General features: G+C 39.1%; 1 protein-coding gene across 2 annotated transcripts in view; it reads right to left on the reverse strand.

The window, feature by feature from the left end:
- FBN2 (fibrillin 2) overlaps positions 1-23262 on the reverse strand; it is a 257739-nt gene that overhangs the window by 146329 nt on the left and 88148 nt on the right. For both annotated transcript variants that reach the window (XM_005303063.4, XM_065599317.1), the window contains 7 exons: positions 18386-18511; positions 12067-12219; positions 11084-11317; positions 8443-8580; positions 3145-3264; positions 2391-2516; positions 1059-1181 (listed from right to left, as the gene is read on the reverse strand). In XM_005303063.4, the coding sequence (XP_005303120.2) occupies positions 1059-1181; positions 2391-2516; positions 3145-3264; positions 8443-8580; positions 11084-11317; positions 12067-12219; positions 18386-18511 (1020 nt within the window). The remainder of the gene's footprint in view (positions 1-1058; positions 1182-2390; positions 2517-3144; positions 3265-8442; positions 8581-11083; positions 11318-12066; positions 12220-18385; positions 18512-23262) is intronic.

Genomic DNA, 23262 nt, shown 5'->3' on the forward strand with positions numbered 1-23262 from the left:
TAAGAAGGAAAGGAAGTCTTCTCCTCTTATGAACTAATACTTTGTTACTCAATGCCAGTCTCATACCACACTTGAGTTAAATCAAAGCCAGCTAACCTCTGCTCATGAATACCATTCATTAGTTCAGGCAGCCTATCTTTCTTTTCCCCTGTTTTCTTTATGCTCAGCAAGTTTATGGGTAATTTGCAACTCAGAAATATAAGAACATCAGGATTTCCCTTCCCCCTTTCTCTAAAATTTGATTTAAATTACAGGGTTTAACCCTACACTTTTTCTTTTGTCTGCAGATAGCGTATATCTCTGCAATTGAAAAAAAAAGTGTGGATTCATCTTTTTATGGTCAAGCCATACTAATTTTAATCTAAACGTACAGCTTAAAAAGAACCTTTAAGTGTGAACTGGAAAGCTACATGTTTATTTTAAAGGGAATCAGATTCACCTAAGAGGTCCAATTTTAGTACAGAAAGAAAAAATGTTCACAGATGAGTTTGGTCATGAAATACCTTTCTACTGAAGGCCCAATCCAACTTCCACAGTTGTCTTTAAATGGAGTTAGATTAGGCTCCATACTTTAAATGTTCAAAATTTTCCTTTTCTCCATGAAGAAGCTTGTGTTTAGCCCTATGTGATGGTGTCCTAATAAACATTATGTAATTCTAGAGCAACAAGCAACTAAAGTGGGAATTTACTTTTGAATATTCATAAAAAGTAAAACCTTTGAAACTTTTTCATATTGCTACACTTGTTACTGTTTTTTGAAGTGTTTTACAGAATAAAATTTAAACAATTAATTACAGCTACAGTGTTTCCCACAAATTTTCACAAGCCATCCAACCACTGTATCTTCACACCATTATTACATGGTTCTGTAATTTCTTTATAGAATTATAAATGAGTATTTTAGGCAGTTTTAGATGACTACTGTACCAACAAGGAAGATATTGGAAAATTATTAAGTCCATGTGACAAAAGATTTGCATTCTTACATGATTCACTAGATAGGAAAAGGTGGTTTCAATCAAGATTGTCCTAATGTGTTATCTTACAATCATACATACCAGTACAGTAACGCCCATTTGGAGCCAGGACAAACCCTGGTTTACAGATACATTTGAAGCTACCATCCTCATTTATGCACATCCCATTTAAACACATGTTGGTGGTGGTGCACTCATCATGATCTGCAGAAACAGAGCACAGAAAATGATATATACCCCTTTAGCCTTGAGGAAACAGAAGGAGCAAGACATCAGAGTTAAAACGTCATTTACCCTGAATATTTCAACAGAGAAGGCACGGTAGTAAATGGTGACTCCTCTTACCTTAGGAGAAGGGAGAACAAGGTTCAACTACCTTAAAGAATTCAAAGCTTGTTGCAGATGCAAGTTTCTCATCTTTTTAATAGAAATAAAAATACCCATCTTCTTTAACAAGGCAAAGAAGTAAAACTCAGGCTATGGGATTAAAGGGAGACATGCTGTTACCTGTGGATTGCATATTAGAGTCTGCCCCGAACTGTCAACGGGAATTGTATGGTCCACTCTGTACTAAACTCTGTGACTATCAGGAATTATCAGAAAATGAAACAATTTATGCTAAGCATTTAAATATGAAGGAACCAGCAAGAAGTATAACCTTCTTCCTAGCCATTAACAAGAAATTATATAAATATATTATAGCATCTAAATGCCTTTATATTAAATGTATTACTATTACTGTTATTGCAGCAATGACTAAAATGTGCTAGGTGCTGTACAAACTCCTACCAAGGCTGAGCCCCCACAGCCAGAGTTTAAAATCTAAAAATAGGAAACTTACTTTTCAGAAACATGAATAGGCCAATGGCCCATTATGGGGATAAACTGTTACAAGTCCTTATGTTGGTGCAAGTTAAGAGGAAGGGGAAGCAGGCACTTGCACTACCCCTTGCACTACCCTCACAAATACCTATCACAATTGCAGGATTTTTGCTCAGGACAACACAGGGACTGCTCTCTTGATATTCTTCCAGAGGTGAACAGTAACCTAAAGGGGGCAAGTAGGGCTGTGGAGGAGGTAGGATCATGGTTTTGACCCTCCCTTTCCCTTCTACCCCAGCCCCACCCACTTATGCACTGGGTCACACACAGAGAGACTGCACCCTGCGAAGGACAATTCCTTCCTGAACTCCCTTTGGGATGGTGCAGCTCCATACACCATCTACTTGGTGCAGCTCCTCACACTGTCAACTTGACCCCAGTGAAGCTCTGAGTTCACCTCATACCAGATCTTATTTCACAAAATTCCATCTTTGAAGATCAAGAATACTCTGTGAAGTGTAACTTCTAGAAATGTTAAATCAGAGTCTCCCTTTGGCGCTTCATCCTTGTATAAAGACAAGCTCTCCATACCAACACAGTTTTTTCCATCCGTTGTTAGTTCAAACCCAGCATTGCAAATACACTGGAAACTTCCATCAGTGTTCACACACCGGCCATTTTTACAAAGAACGCCATTCTGTATGCATTCATCAATATCTAAGTGAGAGAGAAAAAATCATTAAAAAAAACCTTCTAAGAGTTTCAATGAGTAAACAATATTAAGAAAACATTGTACCTCCTCAAAGCACTTTACAAGGTTTCCATAAGATGACTCTCCATCAATGAACTAAAAGTGACACATTACTAGCTATTGTTTTTAAAAGAGCCTGACAGTAAATATTATCTAGAAAGAAACATTTAGAAGATGGAAAGACCTCATTTTCCTGAACTCCCAGTATGAATATAGCTTTACACTGTCAAACATTTATTATACTGATATAAGACTATTGCACAGTGTTAGTTTGTAGTGATGTTCAATAATTAGTCTATTAAAATACATATAGCCTTACTTTTCTGTGTATTCTCCAATTTAAACCAGCTAGCCAAGTGAACTGGGTCACCAGAAGAAACAGATGAATGGCAAAGGCCAAAAATTAAATCACTATTGTATCTATAGAATTAACCCAAGGGTAGGCCAACATTTCAACTGTAATTAAAAAGCACTTACATCATTGTCATTGTTAACTGAAAAAGAGAACGCTAATAATTATTTTCTGAACTCCAACAGAATCTGATATAGCATAACATCTGTATAGTATGCAGATGTGTAAACAAATTTTCTTACCAATGCAAGCTTGCTTGGTAGGTGTTCTCTGGAAACCTGCATTGCATTTGCAGTAATAGGATCCAGGTGTATTAACACAATCTCCATTAGTGCATGGGTTTGATGTGCACTCATCAACATCTGTTGGCAGCAGAAAATAAGACCATTAGAAACTTCACAGCATAAATTAGCTTTCAAGTACAGCATTTTATGATTGAAGAAATAAGGTAATTAAAAGCCCAACACTGAAGTTTGAAGCCTGTTCTTGGTGCAAAATTATTACTTCCCCAAACACACACACCTATTTTTAGTATAACTATGGAATCACATTTTCAAAAAAGGAAGAGAATACAAATAGTATTTTATATCTCTTAAATGTATCCTAAAAGAGAGAAGAGAAAAAGAAAGCTATGAAGAATTTGAAACTCCTGGCCTAACAGAACTGAAAAATCCTTTGTTCAGCTTCATATTCAGTTGTTTAACTGAACAACCACTTATTTTCTTTCTTTCTTTTGAATAATAAGCAGGGTCTACAATGCAACAAGCAAGCACTAAGTACTTAAAGAAGAGTATTACCCAGCACATATACAGTTGAGGTCAGATTATGGTTTTAAGACATGGCATGTACTGTGGGAGTGTGCAGAAGGGCCATGCAGCAGCAGGACTCCTTAGAGGAATTCCAGCTGAGATAGCAATGTCTGGGCAACGTATCCTGATTATTGAGGCCCCAACATAAGGATGAAGGAAGTCCAGTTGTATCCTTTACCCACATTTTCACACCTGGGAGCAGGCAGATACAATCTGGCCCTGAGTTGGGATGTAGTTTGCTTGCCTTCCAAATGATCTCAAACTTGGACTTTGTAAATAACGCCTGACGTTAAATCTCAGTTCATTACACGTTGGAAGTAACTGGCTGGAATGGGAAAGGTAAATAAATAAGGTGATTTATTTTTATCCATTTTCTAAAGGAACATGTGCTGTTGGAGTTTCACAACATAAAAGTGTTGTTCTAGGATTGTTCTGAGACTGAAAATCGCAGCAGCTGAGCTTTTCTACTAGCTGAGGCAAAAGCAAGAACACACATTGCACAGGATGCAATAGTGAATGCTCACATTGTTATAAATAATCGCATGTACATACTACATTTCAGACAGATTTTGGATTACACAGAACAGTGCTTTTAGCAAGCTGATTTATAGCAATATTCTTGGCTGGATGAATTTAGGGCCCTCTGGTAAATAGCAAAGAGAATAAAAGGAAAAAGAAATGAAGGATTCAGACAGACCTTCTCCTCATGCAAAAAGCATTTAGCTCTTTAAAACACTCACATTTGAATGTGCAGTTGATAGCATCGCTGCAAGAAAGCCAAAAGAATGAAGCAAAATGAAGAAAAGAGAAAAAAATCAAGGAATTAGAAAGAATATAGAAAGCAGTGACTGTAACTGCTTTTCAGTCTGTATATGTTTAGACAAGCCATTTGTTGTCCTCGAATAGAATTTTATGTATTTACACGAGATCCCCACTCAGAGGCAGCTCTACAATTCTTGGCCATAAAGAATGTTTTATTCCCATGAGCAGTGGACCAATCCGTCCTCTGGATGTTTTGGCTCAGTGCTCAGCCAGCCTGCCCAGAAGGATTGCTCATAATTTCTTCAAAACAAAGCCCCTCAACTGTAGATCTACTGATAGTATGTCAAACTCTGAATCGGAGTTTCTCATGAACGTTTTATCTAACATCCTACTTCCAACGACTTCTATTATATATTTATCCTGCCCTAGTACAGAGGAGAACAGGAGCAATTTATAAATATAAACACTATACTCCTCTACTTTGTTAAGGTTTCTAGTATAGAAAAAGATTATTTTTTTTCTAGAATAAAAGTTCTAGGCAAATTTGTCAGCTGCTTAAATGTAAAGCAAATTGATATGCATTGCCAACTACTCTCATTATCAATGAATTCATAAATCCTAGAGAAGGAAAACAATACTCCCCTGTGAAATAACGGATTTAAGCTTACAAAATCCCTTTCAATCCATGTGTGCCAGATGACTCCTTGTATTTAAATATGAATCTGGGTTTTTCCTATATTATTACATACTAGTGATAAAAGGGGCTCAGGCTAAATATATTCTAATAAAAAAAAAGCTGTTAACATTGAGTTCAGGTTACTAGAAAGGATATCCCCACCAAAGCAAACTGTCAAAAGCAAGGAAATAAGCATTCAGACTATACAGTCCTCCACCATGTATACTCCCCTCATCATTTTCCCTTTTCAACCTCAACTAACTCCCTTCTGTTGCCCACATCTCTCAATTTTTAAATATTTAATCTGCAACAGTACGCAAAAATTTCACTAAAATATTCTATGGAAAGTTTGATTGCTCTCTGAAGATCTGTTGTGCCAAATCTGAGGACAAAAAAGTATAAAATACAAGGATTTGAATCCAGCTGTAAGTACAATCTCAACACAATTGTAACTGTGGTATTGCTACTGATGCTTCTATAATATTTTTACCATTTTATTCAATATGTTTTTGCAAACACAGTGATAACAAGGAAGGGTTATTACAACACAGACTTCTATCAATTCAGAAAGAGGAACTGATGGTCTATTAGACTGCTCAGTATCAGTCCACTAAGGATTGTTGTGAATCTTATCTCTTTATCGGTAGACAATGATTCATGATGAAAGCTGTACAGTATAATTGGAGGACTGGAAGTTGTGTATAAACCTACCCTTTTGTTCTGGCAGGACCATTTTGGAAAAAGTCATACTTTCTTTTTCTGTCTTACCCCATAAAAATTCTTTAATAATTTTTTTAACTTCTTAAAATATCCTTTGGGGTTTTCCCTGGGTAAGGAGCCAAACAGATCATAATAGTCTGGAAAGAGCGTTCATTTTTATATTATTAACTTTGCCCCATACAGTGAAATGTAGCTGTTCCCAATGCCTCAAGTCTGTTCTTTCAGTAACCAGAAGAGAATCCAAATTGGATTTGAACAAGTCCTTTAGTTTAATTTAATTTAATTTAATATATATCATTATGCACAGATATTTCATGCTGTTAAGTTCCCACTTAAAGTCCCAGGTTCGAACTCTGGGTTGACATACAGCAATTGCCATTCACCAGTCAACAGTTAACTATAGCATTTGAGACACTATGATTGTTTTGCTATATTTCAAACAGGAGATCTCAGATAACTCTGCTTGGTAACTGTTGACAAATGTTGACTTTTTAATGCCAATTGCAATACACCCTGTACAATCCCTCTGGAACCCACGGGGTTACTCAAAATGTAGATCAGTGCAGAATGAAGCCCCCAATTAGCATTGTGAGATTTGCAACACCTAGATGGACTTGACCCTATTGAAATCCTTCTTATACACACCTAGTCTTTCCTCATTTTCTGATTTTGTATGAGATTCTCCTGCAGATGGTATAGCACCTTCTGTTTTTGTCACCATCTGACTCTATTTTCATCTTACTGCAACTCAAAATTTATTCCTGGAGTAGCTGTCATTTCAGATTTTTGCCAGTACAAAACTCTGTTTTCTTCATTTAACAGTGAATGGCAAAATAGTCATAAAAATGTAAAAATATATACTGTACATCCCAAATAATTAACAGAACATATGTGTAGACCAATTCTCCCCTACATATGCTTCCCCCCCCCTCATATAACACCAAATAGGAATTCAGAAATTAAGAGCTTGATGCAGGAACCACTTAGTGAAATTCAATGGCCTATATACTACTGGTTGTCAAAGAACACTTGATCACAGTGGTTCCTTCTGGCCTTAACAATCTATGAATTCAGGGTACATAGCAGCTTTCAGGATGTGCTCAGCAAATTTCATCATTACTCCCTAGGGGTCTGAACATGCTTTCACTAACGTCAATGTTAAAACTCCTACTGATTTCAATGGTACAGGATCAGATGCTAAATGAGAAACCTTCAGGAATCTCCACTACAACATGAACACAAAAATATACCCCTATTTTTAGCTAGTAGAGACCAATTCCTGACATCCAAATCCCAACTATGCAGATCCACGTTGGTGCCCAGGGCAGGAAAGCTTAGCAGCAGTGTGAACCCTCCCAATCTTCTCAGCCAGGGGTGCAAGGTGGGATGTTCTATGAATCTCCCACTGCACAATGCACTTCCCTGGACACTTCCTCTTAAATCCTAATTATGCCAGCAAAATTGCTCTATAACCACCTTGCCAGCCAGGGCAGAGACACAAGGAGCTGTTGCACACTCTACTTATGACTTATTTTAGCCTGTACTTAAAATAATTTTGCACAGTAAGCAAATAGAAGTCAGCCAGGTTCAGAGGGATCCTGAATACACAAAGCATGACTGGAGGCAAAAGATGTCCCCTTTGTAGAGGACCTCTTTCTTGTCCTATGTTCTGGGAATAACTGAAAACAGATGTGAGCAGTAAGATTTTTTGCCATTATGAAGTGTCTCCCCCTAATGGGACATGAATCTTTTCACACATAGCTGTCTCTAATTTCTCTCTTCCACAGTGGCACAGAAATAATTATTAAAACTTAAAAATATTTTTTCAAACAATATATCTGAAAACAGAATTCTTCTTAGCAGTTCTGTTATCGTTCCATGCTTTGTGTTGCCTTACAAGAATTGATGACATCACAAACCACTAAAATAGAGTAGGAGATGCATTCTTTCTGCCTTTTAAAAGTGTGTCAAGCCATCAGCAGTTGAAGGGAAAACACGTAATACTGAATTCAGTTCTTCACAGGTAATTTCAAGTATTTTGATTTATAATGTAAATGCATTTGGTATTTAAGTCTGTACATAAATTCTGTTAACGAATTGGGATCTTTACAAAAACCCTTTACCATTCACATTCAAGAGTGAGTAAAACACACATATAGACCAAATTCTGCTCTCAGCTACTTTGGTATATATCCACACTAACTCGACAACAATGGAGTTACCACACTGTAAATTCAGAGTAAATGAGAGCAGAATCTGGCCCACAAAGTGTGAGGATAGATGTACAATGATCCAACTAACATATAATAAACAAAAAGATCTATTCTTTACTGAGTTACATAGCAATTTTAGTTGAAAAGCTTGTTCCTTTAAGACTTACACATTGTCCCAGTATAAAGAATTATAATTCTCACACTATTTTTTCACAAGGACCAATAATACTAACAAAATTCTGTGGAGAAAACAATAAAATGCACTCAAAATTAAAATCTCATTTTTAGAGAAATGGGTTTAAAAATGAAATATATAAGGATTTAAAAACGAAATATTTAACTGTAAAAATGTACACTTACCTATACAATCCCCATTTGCATCTTGCTTATATCCCATGTTGCACTCACATCGGTAACTGGAAATTGTTGGTATGCAGCGTCCATTTAAGCAGAGATTGGGGTGGTGTTTACATATATCTATTGTCTGATTGAGGATTGCTGAAACAGATTACAGAAGATGAGAAAGTTGAATCAGAATGTGAAATAGGCATGCATAACATAATCTGTAATTATTTTTAACTATTTTTTTTAAACAAATCAGTAAGTTTACAATTTTTCTGTAAACAAATCAGTGAGTTTAGGTATTCTTTAATACTTAAAAAGAAGTATTTCCAAGAACTATTGATAGGACAGTAAGATAACAAAGACATAAATTAAAATCAGAAAAAAATTAAACAAATGGCCTTGGTTATGATACACTTTTTACATTGAATGTCTGATGAGAGGGGTATCATTGGGTTTGGATCCAGGTAATTCATTACTATGACTTTATTATTTATGGTGTATTTATCCTAATATTCCATACTCTGTTTTGTACTATGTCCCTGATCCTGCAACACTTGCAGAAGGTATTAGTAACTGATTATTGTTCATCCTGGGTCTTGGGCCAAAGCAGTAATTTTTTGGGGGAAGGGACAATTCCACATTTGGAAGAAAAAGAAGGAAAGATTTCCTCTAGTAGTATGTTTCAAAAGTACTGGCGGCTCAGTGGCTTGGAATGCTAGTAATACTGACTGCGATGGATTGATGGACAGTATGCAAGTAAGATATTCAAAGCTGCTTGATAAAATAGGTCTACAGTGTATCGCATGAATGTTACTACCACACAGATTTTATATGTACCGGCAACACATGATAGCATGGTATAAAGGTTTTAGCATCATGAATTTGCTATGACTGCTTTATTCACAAGTTGCAACGGGGGAGATGTGCAGGTAATCCTGAATGAGTGCTTTTATATCACACCATGCCATTATATATTTTGTATATGCGCTATATGTTACAGAAAAACTATATTAGGAATGTTTAAGGTAATTTTAAAAACATTTATGGAATTATTTCTTGTATCCCTCTCTGTAAAGCTTTAATCTCTGTAAGTCCAATTCTGCAAGTCTGAGAGGGAGAGAAAAATTAAAACTAATAAATGTAAAATGCCTCCAAAAATAACTTAATGGATTTTCTATATATAAAAATATAGGGGGGGAGGGCTTCAAAAACTGACATCTCAGACCCTTCAGGATCCAAAAGCGAATGTTCGATCCCCATTGGGAAGCTAGAAATCTCCTCTCTCTCATGGAATGAAACTTCCTCTTCTACCTCTGCAGGGTAGCAGGATTATAGATCTTATGACTATGAACAAAATAAAGTTTTTATTTATTTTAAAAAAAGAAAACTGTTTCAAGTCAGACTCACTTTAAGGTCAGAAAGGACCACTGTGATCATCTAGTCTGACCTCCTGCACATTGCAGGCCATAGAACCTCACCCACACCTGAAATAGACTCCTAACCTCTGGCTGAGTTACTGAAGGCCTCATATCATGGTTTTTAGACTTCAAGTTACAGAGAATTCACCATTTACACTAGTTTAAACTGGCAAGTGACCGTGCCCCATGCTGTAGGGGAAGGTGAAAAACCCCCAGGGTCTCAGCCAATCTGACCTGGGGGGAAATTCCATCCCAACTACAAATATAGTGATCAGCTACATGTGAGCAAGACCCACCAGACAGATAGATAACTGAGAAAGAATTCTCTGTAGTAAGTCAGAGCCCTCCCCATCTAGTGTCCCATCTCCAGTAGTTGGGGATTTTGGGGACTGAAACTGATCAGGAAGGTGGAATTTGATGGACAATTTTCTGGCAGTTTTTTTTTTTTTTAAATCTTGGGTAGCTAATGCAACTCATGGGTTTGGAGTGTTAGAAGAAGCCCCAGGTAGAGGGAATAATGGCTAGAGTGTAGAGGATCCAGAAATGTGAATGATAAATATATCACACCCCTGTATAATTTATAACATGTATATTACTTCAATTTATATTTTTACCAAATGTGTAGATGTAATACCGACAGATCCCAGTTGTTGGCAGGCGGGCTCGAACCTAGGGCCTCTGAAGCTAAATGAATGAGCCTCTACTGCATGAGGTAAAAGCCATATGGCTCTTAGCTCAGGCTGTAGAACAGACTCATTAATCTCTCTCTCTAAGTGGTCTCGGTGCCACTAAATGGGACAGAACACCATACTCAGAAGGTGTGTGGGTTTCATAGATAATGAACAGAAATTTGAGGTTAAAGCCACTGCAGGTATACAACTTAATGAGGAGTTCATTGAGTAAAAGGTGAAAATAATTGGTAAACAGAGGGATTGTAAAAAAATAGAGGTAGTTACAGTGTATGAAGGACCAATAAGAAAGCTAATCTCTGTAACCCAAATAAAGAAATATTGAACATATCTGTATTGTGATCTTTGTTGGGAAAAAAGGGACAAACTCTCTAGAAAATTCACTGTCATGAAAGAATACAAAATTTCTTATATGCAATTACATTAGTAAGGATGTGTATTCAGAGAGAGGTTCTCATTTTCAGAATAAAGCCTAAGAAACACAAGCAAGAAGCAATAAAACTAATCAAAAACAGAGGGAAACAATTAAAAAACAACAAGGAAACATACTCAGCCCAGTAATGATTGCACCATTTCCAGTGTGAGTCTGGCCACCAGTCCCAACACCTGCTCCTCCTACACCAGGGGAGAAGCCATTGCCACCTGGAATGGGAATAAATCCAGTTCCTCCCGGCCCATAGCTATTCCCATTTCCACCAGGAAGGAATCCATTGCCTCCTGGTCCACCAGGTCTGGAACCACCTCCTACAGGAACTCCATCTATGCAAAGTCTGCGGTATTCATCTACAAAAAAAGAACACACAGAGAGACATACAGTAAAACAGTCTTGCCTAATTCAGTGTGTAAAGAAGATGCTGAAATATAGAACTCTGTATAATAAGAAAAAAATAAAGTAACAACTCCTCATTTTGGAATTTACTGTCTTCTCTCTTCTACTCCTATGTTTATGAGGCATTCACAGTCATAACAGGTGTTACTTAATGAATACCATGTACAGTAATACTAGGACGTGTTATAATTTACTCCTAGCTGTTTGGTGTAGCATTTGGCAGGGAATGGATAAAAAAGTATGCTAACCCCTGTCCCGCAGATATCTTAGCGTAGGTAAAATGAAAACACATTTACGCCACCAATGTGGAAAGTTGCTATGTGAGTGCCAGGCTGAGAGATTATTCATGTCATGTACATTGCCAGTTCAAAGAAACATGAAATCTATAGAAAAAGAGAGCAGCTGTTCCTTTACATTGTAATGAACTATGGATCCTCAGACTCATTTGCTCTTTGAGCTTGACCACAAAATCTTCCTCAGTTCACAAGAACTACTTCCAATGTCAACAAAAGGGGGTTACAGAAACTGGTCCTAAGTAATAATGGACCAGAAAAAATGGTTCACAGATGGAAACATCCATACTGAAAACACAAGAATGAATAATAATGTAACTCCTAACTTTTTTAAGCTTTGATTTTAAGTTAGTTTAAAATGTTTCCAACAACCTCTGTCATAACTGGAATGGGCAGCAAAAATCACTCACCAGAGCCTCTCACAGGACACATCTCAGGAACAGATCCAATGGCCCAGCATCGACCAGATTCACAACAGCACTGCATTTTGGTAAACCTATTCGGAAGTTCTTGTGCACAGCGACCATTCACCAAGCTGGAGAAACATGTGCCTGCCCTTTGATCTGGACATTAATTAAAAAAACAAACTAATATGAATTGTCCTTTAGAAATTTGCCCCCGTGATTGCAAACACTAGGAGTAATAGCAAGAAAAGCAATTGAAAAGTTGTATAAAAACAAATTTAAATACAGTCAGACAAAGTTTATCAACAACTGGTTTATTGCAATGCCATAATTTTTCAGTGACACTAATCTTGCATTAATCCAAAATGTTGCTACCAAACTCATCTTCCTCTACTTCCACTTTAGCCATGGGAAACCCCTCAAGTCCCTTCACAGACTCCTCAAGGAAATGACCACATATTTAATCTCTATTAGCCAGAACATGGTGCAGGTATCCTGGAACATAGGGGAGAGTAAGAAACCCCTCTTCTCCTCCATACATACCCAAACAAACCTGTGCAGCCTCCTCAGATCTTTGTTCTGGGCATTTAGAAGTAAGCAAATATTGTATGGTTGCTGTTCCCTCCCCCAGTATATAGTCAGGAAGTGGGTGGCTCCACAACCTAACTTGCTGGCCAGGAAGTAGTAATCTGCTACTTTTTGGAGCCTCCAAGGCATAATTTCCTCCCTGTGTTGCTCTTGGGGCAATGCATTTACATGCTGTCCCTTACAAAGGGGGTATTGTAGATGCACAATCTAGCCCAACATAAAGCCTGTGCACACCCTACACCCTTACTCGGCAAGTAGAGCCATTGAACTGGAACTAATAACAGAGTACGGTAGTACTCAAATTGGCTAAAGGGAAGCAGGACTGGACCAAAGATAAATGTATGTTATCAAAATTAGTGGCCAACTATCAAAAATTGCATACAATAGCTTACATTGCAATTATACTATCAATAAATGGTATACAATATACGTTTCAACAGTGCAATAAACCTTTTCATTTTTAGGTTTGTTAAATAACATATCTAAAATCAATTCACTTTGGATTAATAACATTAGACTCTGCTAAATTTTTCCTGATCAATTTTTTTTAGGTGCTAAATTGAACTGCCCAATTTGTAGTATTTTTTGCCCATACAGCTACTTTGGCCTGAAGAATATAATTCAGAACATTTAAGGCAGGTTTTCAAAACTACACATCTAAATTACACGTGCAAATGATGTGTCAAACCGTCCTTGCTCTACTCACAACAAAAGTTCCACTGACTAACTACAAATGTGCATAAATTTTCTAGAACTGGCTTGACACAGGGGTTAGTAATTGTGCATGAGAAAAAACTGTAGTTGTCCTAACAAAAAGAATAATTGCTCTAAGATTTTTTAAAATGTGGCTCTTAATGTTTCTTTCATGATGTAATATATGATATAATATGTAGGGCCAGAATCTACCACTTTTACTCACAATGAATAGTACCTTATTCTATGAGTAGTCCCACCAAAAGCAATAGGACTATTAGCAAAGAAAAAGTATTGTTCAGTGTGAGTAATGGCAGCAGAAACAGGCTGTGAATTTTTATCAGACTGTTTTCCGAAGTTCAACATAAGCAGGAGCAAAAAAAGGTCCAGAAGTGATGGAGGATTACAAACACTGAAATCAAATTTAAGCTTCATGTAAGCATTACAGTGAGGTAATGTCCAGAATGTTAATTTTAAGGCCTAACAGCCTTGACAGTGTCATGTTAAATTCACAGGGCCTTTCTAAACATAAGAACTATTATCAAGATATTCTTTGAGTGTTCAGTTGAACTTTAGGGGCTTTATTCCGTTTTTTTTTAAATGTAAAGGCTACAGATTTACCTCAAATTAGGTTTTAGGATGTTAACCAAAAAACCAAACAAAAACCAATACAGCACTATAAAATATAAAGGTACAAGCTGAAGCAAACAAATATGACATTAAAAATGGCAATTCGTGTTTCTTTTAAAAGCCCTTTATAATTTTAAGACTGCTTCATTCCAACTACTTGGTGCAGCAAGTTAAAAAGACTCTTCAGTCCCACACTTATAGTCATTAAGCACTTTAAAACTGTATTGACTGTCTAATCTTAAAGACTAGGAGCGTTATGTTGCTTAGTATGAAAGCATAGCTAGATGGGGCTGGAAGTGGGACAAGAAACAGCACAGGGCCTTGGCAGTGATGACCATAGTCTGTGATAGATCTCAGGAGATTGGAAGTTTCATGGACCAACCCCGTTGCAGGGGTGCTGAAAATTTTTTTTTTTTTTGTAGTGGGAGTGCTGGGAGGCATTGAACCAAACTGTAAACCCTATATATGATGGAAACCACTTCAAGCCAGTGGGTATGGCAGGACCTATGCCCTGTGTGTGTGTGTGTGTGGGCACATATGTGCTTGTTCTCCATAACATACCTCTACTGCCTGTTCCTAGGACACAATCAGGGAAAAAATTAATTTGGAGACAAACTGGCTCATTATCCATATTTTACAGGTGAAGCAACTGAGGCACCAGAGAATAAGTGGATTATCTAAAGTCACACTCTATCAGTAATGCATTTAAGGACTCTTGAGTCTGCTCAGACTAACAGACGACGTAGCCAGTACAGAAATACCGGACTCCTAGACGTACACTTTCCCATGTGTTTTATTCCTATCCAAGCCAAAGAATTAATATTTCATGCAACAAATTTAATGTCAGCAATTTTATCATGTAGCGAAGTTTTACTTAATACACTGCACCTGGCTGTTGAAGTACCATTCAGGCTTCTCTTAAATAATCTAATTTTGGCAGAATGCTTTCTTTGACTTAATATGAACTCTAATAATTTAAGAGCCAAGTAATTTTTCCAGAATAAAAAAGAATGAGAAGATAAGGAATCTTCTGTTTACTTGATAAGATGTGTTAATAAGTTTTCTTCGCAGAGAAAGTGCAGTTGTTGCAGATGGATGTCCTATTTTTCTAAATTAGAACTTAAGTCAGAAGGAAATTTTTACACACACACAATATGCATATGCAGCTCTTACTGGCTTCAGTGGGAATCATATATGTGCTTCAGAAGTTAAAATTTGGACTTCTGTCTATATTTTTATTGAGTTGGGTGGAAAAATATAAAACAAGAGCATTTATTCAGCATGTGACATGCCAATGCTTGTGACACCCTAGTTCCTTCAAAAGCAGTGAACTATTTTACTGCCATAGTCTCAACTACTGATTTGTTGCATTACTGAAGTAATTGGAAGATTAAGAAGACTAATAGGAATGGTAAAATAGGTATTTGCATAAAAATAACTTGGTATTTTGATTAAAAATAAAATCTAGAAAATTATTGACCCAAAATTGTTCCAATGGTTTCAAATGTCTACTTTAAATTGATAGAAAAAGGTTAATTCACAGTTATAAGGCTTGTTGTAATAACTGTAAATTTACCCTAATAGTGAAATTGTACAAAGTGAGTGGAAGTTCATAAAATATCAGAATATAATAATCAATGTTGATGGGAAAAGGTGCAAAAGGGAGATTGAATTAGTCCAAACAAAAAGGCCTACTGATATAACTCAAGGGCTGGGTTAAGATCGGGTCTGACAAATAAGAGAAGTGTGGTACCAGAAATCAATTAACCAAAACTGGTGTGTCAGAAACTAGGCCTAATTGGTGGACAAAATAATGAGGGGATGGGCTAATCTACCCATCACTCACTTTTGAGATTCTGAAGAAAGAGACTTTGGGATGAATGTGTATGAAGTACTGACTGAAACAAGGGGAAGGGGCAAGCTCCACCATCATGGCTGCCACCCCCACTGTCTTCTAGGATCCCAGCTTCTAGTGTAACACCATCAGATCTTTTTTGTCTTAATCTTGAAAGATGTCCTGACCAGACAGGTCAAGAGAGGGACCCAGATTTAATTAATGGAGATATCCTATCTCCTAGACCTGGAAGGGACCTTGAAAGGTCATTGAGTCGAGTCCAGCCCCCTGCCTTCACTAGCAGGACCAAGTACTGATTTTGCCCCCAATCCCTAAGTGGCCCCCTCAAGGATTAAACTCACAACCCTGGGTTTAGCAGGCTAATGCTCAAACCACTGAGCTATCCCTCCCCCCATGACACTGCCACTTCCACCTCCACTGGCTTCTGCTGAATCCCAGCTGGGATGTAAAACTTTTTCCTGACACACAGATCCTGTATATGCTCTTCCGTCATCACCTTATTTCTTGTCTTTTCTATCCTTCTACTTTTTCCTTCTGTCAAATAAAAATCTGGCTTAACTGGCCAAGACTGTATATTTTGCAAAACTGCTATTATAAGCCTGCAACACGAAAGGCAGATAAGAACAATGCCCGTTGCTTGTACAAATTTGCCAGTCCTCAGAGTGGCTAATAAGACAGTATGCTATGCCTGGGCTTTTCCAGAAGCAAGATTACACGTGAAAGTCAACATCAGAAACAAGCTGCATAGTTTTAATCGTTGCTGTTCTTTTCTCTCCCCCTTGCGTGTATTTGTCTTGTTCAGCCTTCTAGGAAATGAGGTTGGACTTTATCGATAACCGCAACAACAACTCCAGCCCAGTTCAAGTAACCTGTTTGCTTTTCCCCAAACAGGACAGTTATTACCATCTAAGAGACTGTCAAAGAAAGGGTGGGTGGGGAGCACTTCTAAAAAAACTCTCTCCAGCTAACACGAAAGGGAACAACGGATGTTTTAAAATGAATGCCATATTTAATACTTTATATTTCAAATGCTTTAACTGTTTTTCCCATCTTTTCTGTATTTTTAATAAAAGGTCAAAAGGATTTTTAATGGTGTATTTGCCAGCACAGCAGACTGAGGCTCTGTTTAAGTACTAAGCAGGCTGATGTCTCTGTGTATCAAAGCCCAAATCTTGTTTAACGCTGTTTGATACTGGACAGTGGCAGCGTCATGCTTTGACTCTTTAGGCCCATTGTTTCCATCTAAATTAACAGAACAGGCTGCCATTCTGCCCTTCACTTACTTTGCACCTGAATTCTGCAAGCAAATTATACCCCAATCCTGCAAACTCTTGAGTGCATGAGAAACTTTACCGTCATTGGACAACTCAACACATAAAGTTATGCACACGCCTATGTGTTTGCTGGATCTGAGCCTGAGAATGTAACATCTACGCTACTTCTTAGTGTCACAACCACCTCAAGATATTACATTATAAGTGACACAAGATGGTAGGTTAACAGCTAATGGTTTATTGCACAGGGTAAACGATATTTTCAGCCAAGTCAACGTTACATTTAAAACCGTACACTTGGCATACATGCGGCTGTAAAACAAACATAGTGAAAAGATCCATGACACACATTACCACATCTAAAAACAAACACATATTTTAAAAAGGACAGAAACAGATTTTTTAAAAAGTCAGATCCAGAGAGCTCTAACTACTGACATTTGATCTTTGTTTTATTCTTACAAATGGAAAAAGGCCATTCAAGCCAAATGAAATAGCAATTCATTTCATTTCCTGTAGATGTCTTCTAAGTTTACATGAGTGCACTTCTAACGCTGGCATTCAGAAGGTAAAGTACGCCTATGCAAGGCAGACCTTGAAATATTAAGCAAGGACTCAATCTTGCTCCTTTGAAATCAAGGTGAGTTTTGCCTTTGACTTCAACAGAAACAGAGTTAAGCAATGAGTGTGATTCTAATTTCTCATGTCTGTCCACATAACTGTGGCTTATTATTTCCTAGCTAAGAGTCTAATCCTGCTCCCAGTTGCAGAGGCACAGAACTGGAAATATAACTGTAAAAAAACCAAACCATATTTCTACTGTATTGGTTGAGGGTCCTGGGCCATAAGAGAGCCCATGCAGAGTCTCCCGCTCTGCAGTGGCACTCTAAACAGACTGCACACTGGGACATTGTGAACAGACTTCGGATTTGTGGCAGAAAGGCCAGTGTGCCTGTGTACAGTGTGGATCACCTGGCAAAAATTCCCATTAGAGAAGAGAACTTCAGCCAATAGCCCCAGCTCTGGCTTGTAAGCTATTTTTTTTTAATTATTATATGGAGATATACTTATCTCATAGAACTGGAAAGGACCCTGAAAGGTCATCGACTCCAGCCCCCTGCCTTCACTAGCAGAACCACATACTGATTTTGCCCCAGATCCCTAAGTGGCCCCCTCAAGGACTGAACTCACAACCCTGGGTTTAGCAGGCCAATGCTCAAATCACTGAGCTATCCCTCCCTCTGGCTTAAGAATGCCCCAAGAACCCACAGAAGGATGTACTTACCAATACAGTGGGATCCATCTGTAGATGTGACATAGCCACGTGGACAAATGCAGAAATAACTTCCCACTGTGTTAGAACATTCGCCACCTTCACAGATTCCTGGAACGATACTGCACTCATCGATATCTATTCAAAGAAGGAAGAAGCAGGTGATTAACAAAACACTTGCATATAATGCTTTTCAAATAAGAGGTTTTTTTAAAAAAATGAAGGGTATTACATTCAGTTAGAATGCAGCTCAGGTTTAATAACGTACTGCAATGGTTCAGAAATTGTGGTTGATGGAACACTTGTGGTTTGCAGAGCAGTTGCAGGTCGTCTGTTTAAAACTGACTGATCACACAGTGCCAGCTTTCCTTGTATGTTCCAGTTCTGTGCCACCCTAAATCCTGAAGTAGGTTAAAGCAGTCTGGACGCTGCTCTAACTCACATCAGATGGCTGTGGTCACTTTGGGACCATAAAACAGGTGAGCATAGCGGAGATGCAACACCGATCAGCCCTACCCCAAACATTCCCCCTGCTCTAGGGCTGAATGTGGGCACGCAGAATAGGGGTCAAGTATGATGGCTCTGCGCCTGCTAAGAGCTCCCCATGCTGTGAGCTAGCCAGAGCCAGCTGCATTCCTGATGCTTTGCGAGCCACAAGTAGTTCAAAGAAACTGTACTGTAGTCTTCAGAAGAATGGACTCAATCATTGTACATCCTTTCATAGAATTAATCTTTGGTTACGCAAACAGTCCCATTAAAAGCAGTGGTCGCATCTCATGTGAACGGAGATACCACCAAGTCAATGGAGCAAGTTTTGACCAGAGCAAAACCTGTGGAGTGACGTGATGCTGGGTATCAGAACTGAGAGCATGTACTAGGAGCTAAACACACACTTGTTTTTTCAATGCTCCCCATATTGGTGCCCACACAGTGAGGACGAGACAGTCTGACTGTAATGCTGAGAGGTGAGCAGCGGGGGGGAGTAGGCTGGGATGTAAGAAATACCTGATCACATAGTAAGTAAAGACTGCATCATAATGCATAAGTACAAGGGGGCAGTTTCAAGTATCAGGCATTTCCTAAGTTTTGAGTGCTTCACTTTGCAACCTGAACATTTTTTTAGATAGGCATGTTGGTGGTAGTGGTTTTGTTTTTTATTGTTGTTTTGTAATTCTAGTTCCACACTGGGTTTGTTTATGGTGACCTCCGTTTATTAGAGCTCTGAGTAACTCTCTTAAATGTAACCTGCAGCCAAATTAAAGTTGCCATCTTTCAGGTTTTGTAATAAACTTGAAACCTGGCTCATGTTAAACCTGGGATGAATTCTGAGAAAGCTTGGGCCAAGTTTCCAACAAACTTGGGCTGACTTATGTTTTCCAGTTGAAAGCATATGAAACTCTGTGGCTTTTGCACCACCCAAAGCCTGGAAAACGTTGGTGTTTTTGGCTCAGTCTGCATTTAAGATCTTGGTTGCAAAGTGACATTAAGAGAGTTTTACCCCATAAAACAACCCCCCCCCCCAAAAGTCAAACTTTTGGACCCACATCATTTCTCATAAAGAAAGCTCAGAAGAAGCTATGAAGAAAGAACTCTCAAAGAGGATCAATTTGCAGAGGTCCCCCAGACAGTCCCTTCAGGACTTGGAATTTTCACTCCTACTAAAGAAAGTCCTGGGACACAGCCCCAAACCTGGCAGAGCTCCAAGGATCATCCTATTGCTTCTGCACTGGCTCTGACGCATTAGTACCTCTGGTTCCTTAGTCATGGCTGCACCAGGAGATGGGGGTGGGGGAGGGTTTAACGTTAGGGTTACCATACGTCCGGTTTTTCCCGGACATGTCCGGCTTTTCGGCAATCAAGCCCCCGTCTGGGGGGAACTGCCAAAAAGCCGAACATGTCCGGGAAAATGCCGGCCGGGCACTTCCCCTCTGGCGCCGGCTCTGCTCCTCCCTTGACTCTTCGGCTCTGTTTAAGAGCCGAGCTGCCTGAGCGCTATGGGCTTCAGGCAGCCCCCTTGCCTCCGGACCCCAGCCACCGGCCGGGCACTTCCCCTCCCGGGCTCCGGCGGCGCAGGGTCCGGAGGCATGGGGGCTGCCCGAAGCCGGTAGCGCTCGGGCAGCTCGGCTCTTAAACAGAGCCGAAGAGTCAGGGGAGGAGCAGAGCCTCCGGCCGCGGCAGCTCTGCTCCTCCACTGACTCTTCGGCTCTGTTTAAGAGCCGAGCGCTACGGGCTTCGGGCAGCCCCCATACCTCCGGACCCTGCGCCGCCGGAGCCCGGGAGGGGAAGTGCCCGGCCGGGGGCGCAGGGTCCGGAGGCATAGGGGCTGCCCGAAGCCCAAGCGCTACCGGCTTCATGGTTTGCCGGGCAGCCTCCAGACCCTGCACCCCCATCTGGGCGCTTCCCCTCCTGGGCTCCAGCTGCGCTGGAGAAGCGCCAGCCGGGGGCGCAGGGTCTGGGGGCTGCCCAGCAAACCATGAAGCCGGTAGTGCTCGGGCAGCCCTTTTCGCATGGCTGGGAGTGGGAGGTCGGAGGGGGCGGAGTTGGGGTGGGGTTGGGGCGGGGCTGGGGTGGGAAATGGGCAGGGCCAGGGCCCCGTGGAGGGTCCTCTTTTTTTATTTGTTAAATATGGTAACCCTATTTAACATGGGGGAAAAAATAGCCCTGGGCTGTGTTGTCTCCTCTAGGGAAACACAGTTGGGGGCCCAATGAGTGTACAATGTGCATCTCATCTCCCCCACTCTATCCAGTCCTCAATCTTGCCACTGTGGAGACTCCAGACCAACGAAGAGTGCCCATGGGATTAAGGAAGTGTGGGAACGAAGTCACAGTGATGACAGCACACTAGGTAGAGATACAAAAGAAATCCTCCATGCATTAATGTGGATCTACAGCAATGGTTCTCAACTAGGGGTATGTATACCCCTGGGGTATACAGAGGTCTACATCAATCATCTAGATATTTGCCTAGTTTTACAACAGGCTACATAAAAAGCACTAGCAAAGTCAGTACAAACTAAAATTTCATAAAGACAACTTGTTTATACTGCTCTATGTACTATACAATGAAATGTAAGTACAGTATTTATCTTCCAATCCATTTATTTTATAATTATATGTAAAAATGAGAAAGTAAGCAATTTTTCAGTAACAGTGTGCTGTGACACTTTTGTATTTTTGTCTGATTTTGTAAGCAAGTAGTTTTTAAGTGAGATGAAATTTGGGGGTATCCAAGACAATTCAGACTCCTGAAAGGGGTACAGTAATCTGGAAAGGTTGAGAGCCACTGATCTAGAGGGTACAATCTCATACTGTACTTGAAAAGGAAAATGCACAGCCCTACTGAGCATGCGAATATTGCACTGTCAGGGAACCAATAAAAAACATGGTGAAATGTTCACTGTAAAACTTTCAGGGGATTTTTAGGTACCTTTTTTTGTACACAAGACATCTCCTTACAACTATCATTGCTCTACCACCGAAGCACCCAGATAGTTTATATCTTAGAGGATCATATGACCTTTATAGCATGTTTTACACTATGAATATTAATCAAAGGAAGTGAAAAATTCTAATCTTTTCAGCTAGGCTATTTAAAATATTGCTTTTCTGTATGGAACTCTGCAGGACAGACTGGGGAACAATCTTCCTATTCCTCCCATAGCTCAGCGGCTGACCCCCTGTCTCCATGCAGAAGAAGGGGGAAGAGGGCATAATTGGACCAAATATTTTTAATACTTCTTTTGCTTGTGTTTCCTCTGCTGATTCAGCAGCAGCTGTTAACTGTATTTTTGTTGCAGATCACATAATTTCTGAGGCTTTTATTATACCAATAATAAAACAAACAGTACAGAGCTAGCTTGTAAACTCTTAGGGCAGAGATTGCATCGTCCTTTGTTTTTGAATAGGACCCAACACCACACTGAGGGACTACCAGAAACAGCTACATAAATTATTATGAATAAATAAATAAAAATAATGAATTATAATCCATTTTGTATATAGTTTAAAATATATGCCAAATGGAAAAAAAGAATATCAGAATGGGAAGAATCTTCAAGCTTTAAAAGAACACTAAGAGCAAAGAAGATATTAGACATATTTTTATCCATTTTCACTTACTGTTTTCTGTTAGATTTTATATACCACTACTTTGATACTGTCTTTTAATTTAAAAAAGCATCTAACTTTGGCAAGTTTTAACTGGCATCTTATAATACATATGGTATCCACACTTTGTAGAGATTTAGGCATTTTGTAAGAAAAAAGCCATTTTTGCCAGATCAAAACATTCTAAGAAATAATAGCTTCACTTGTGACATCATAGCTAACCACCACAGAGGTTTCGGAATCCCAAATGGTGGTATAAATCCAAACCAACTAATTCCCCCAGGAAATCTACAAAATCTTGCATGAATTTACTACATTATGACCAAATATCTGATGTGGCGAATGGGTTACCATCCTATTTAATCCAATGAAATGAAACCATGTGTGTAAATCATAGCAGAACTGGAATCTTTTGCATGCCTCGTCTTGATATCTTCTATGCAGTGCATTTCTATCATAACTGATAACTGGTTAAAAACAAGAATGATAATCCCCTCTACCAAGCAAGAATTAAGGCACATCACAAAGACAGACAAAGAAAGGAAAACTGGCAAGGACAAATCATCCACGAGGATCTTTTTCATGTTTTCTGAATAGAGTGCCTCTTGTGTTGGCAGTTTCAGCAGAGATGTCACAGATTGCATGGGCAGGGAAGCTCTCTACTCTCTCAAACCCTGCACATCAGGTTCCAGCACAATGGCAATGTAGTGTGAGGAAAATTATACTGTCCATCTTTGTTACTGTGCTGGTTCTGCAAATAGATACAAGACTTCACTGTCCAG

This window comes from Chrysemys picta, chromosome 6 (genome assembly GCF_011386835.1).
Source record: "Chrysemys picta bellii isolate R12L10 chromosome 6, ASM1138683v2, whole genome shotgun sequence".
Taxonomy (NCBI): Eukaryota; Metazoa; Chordata; order Testudines; family Emydidae; genus Chrysemys; species Chrysemys picta.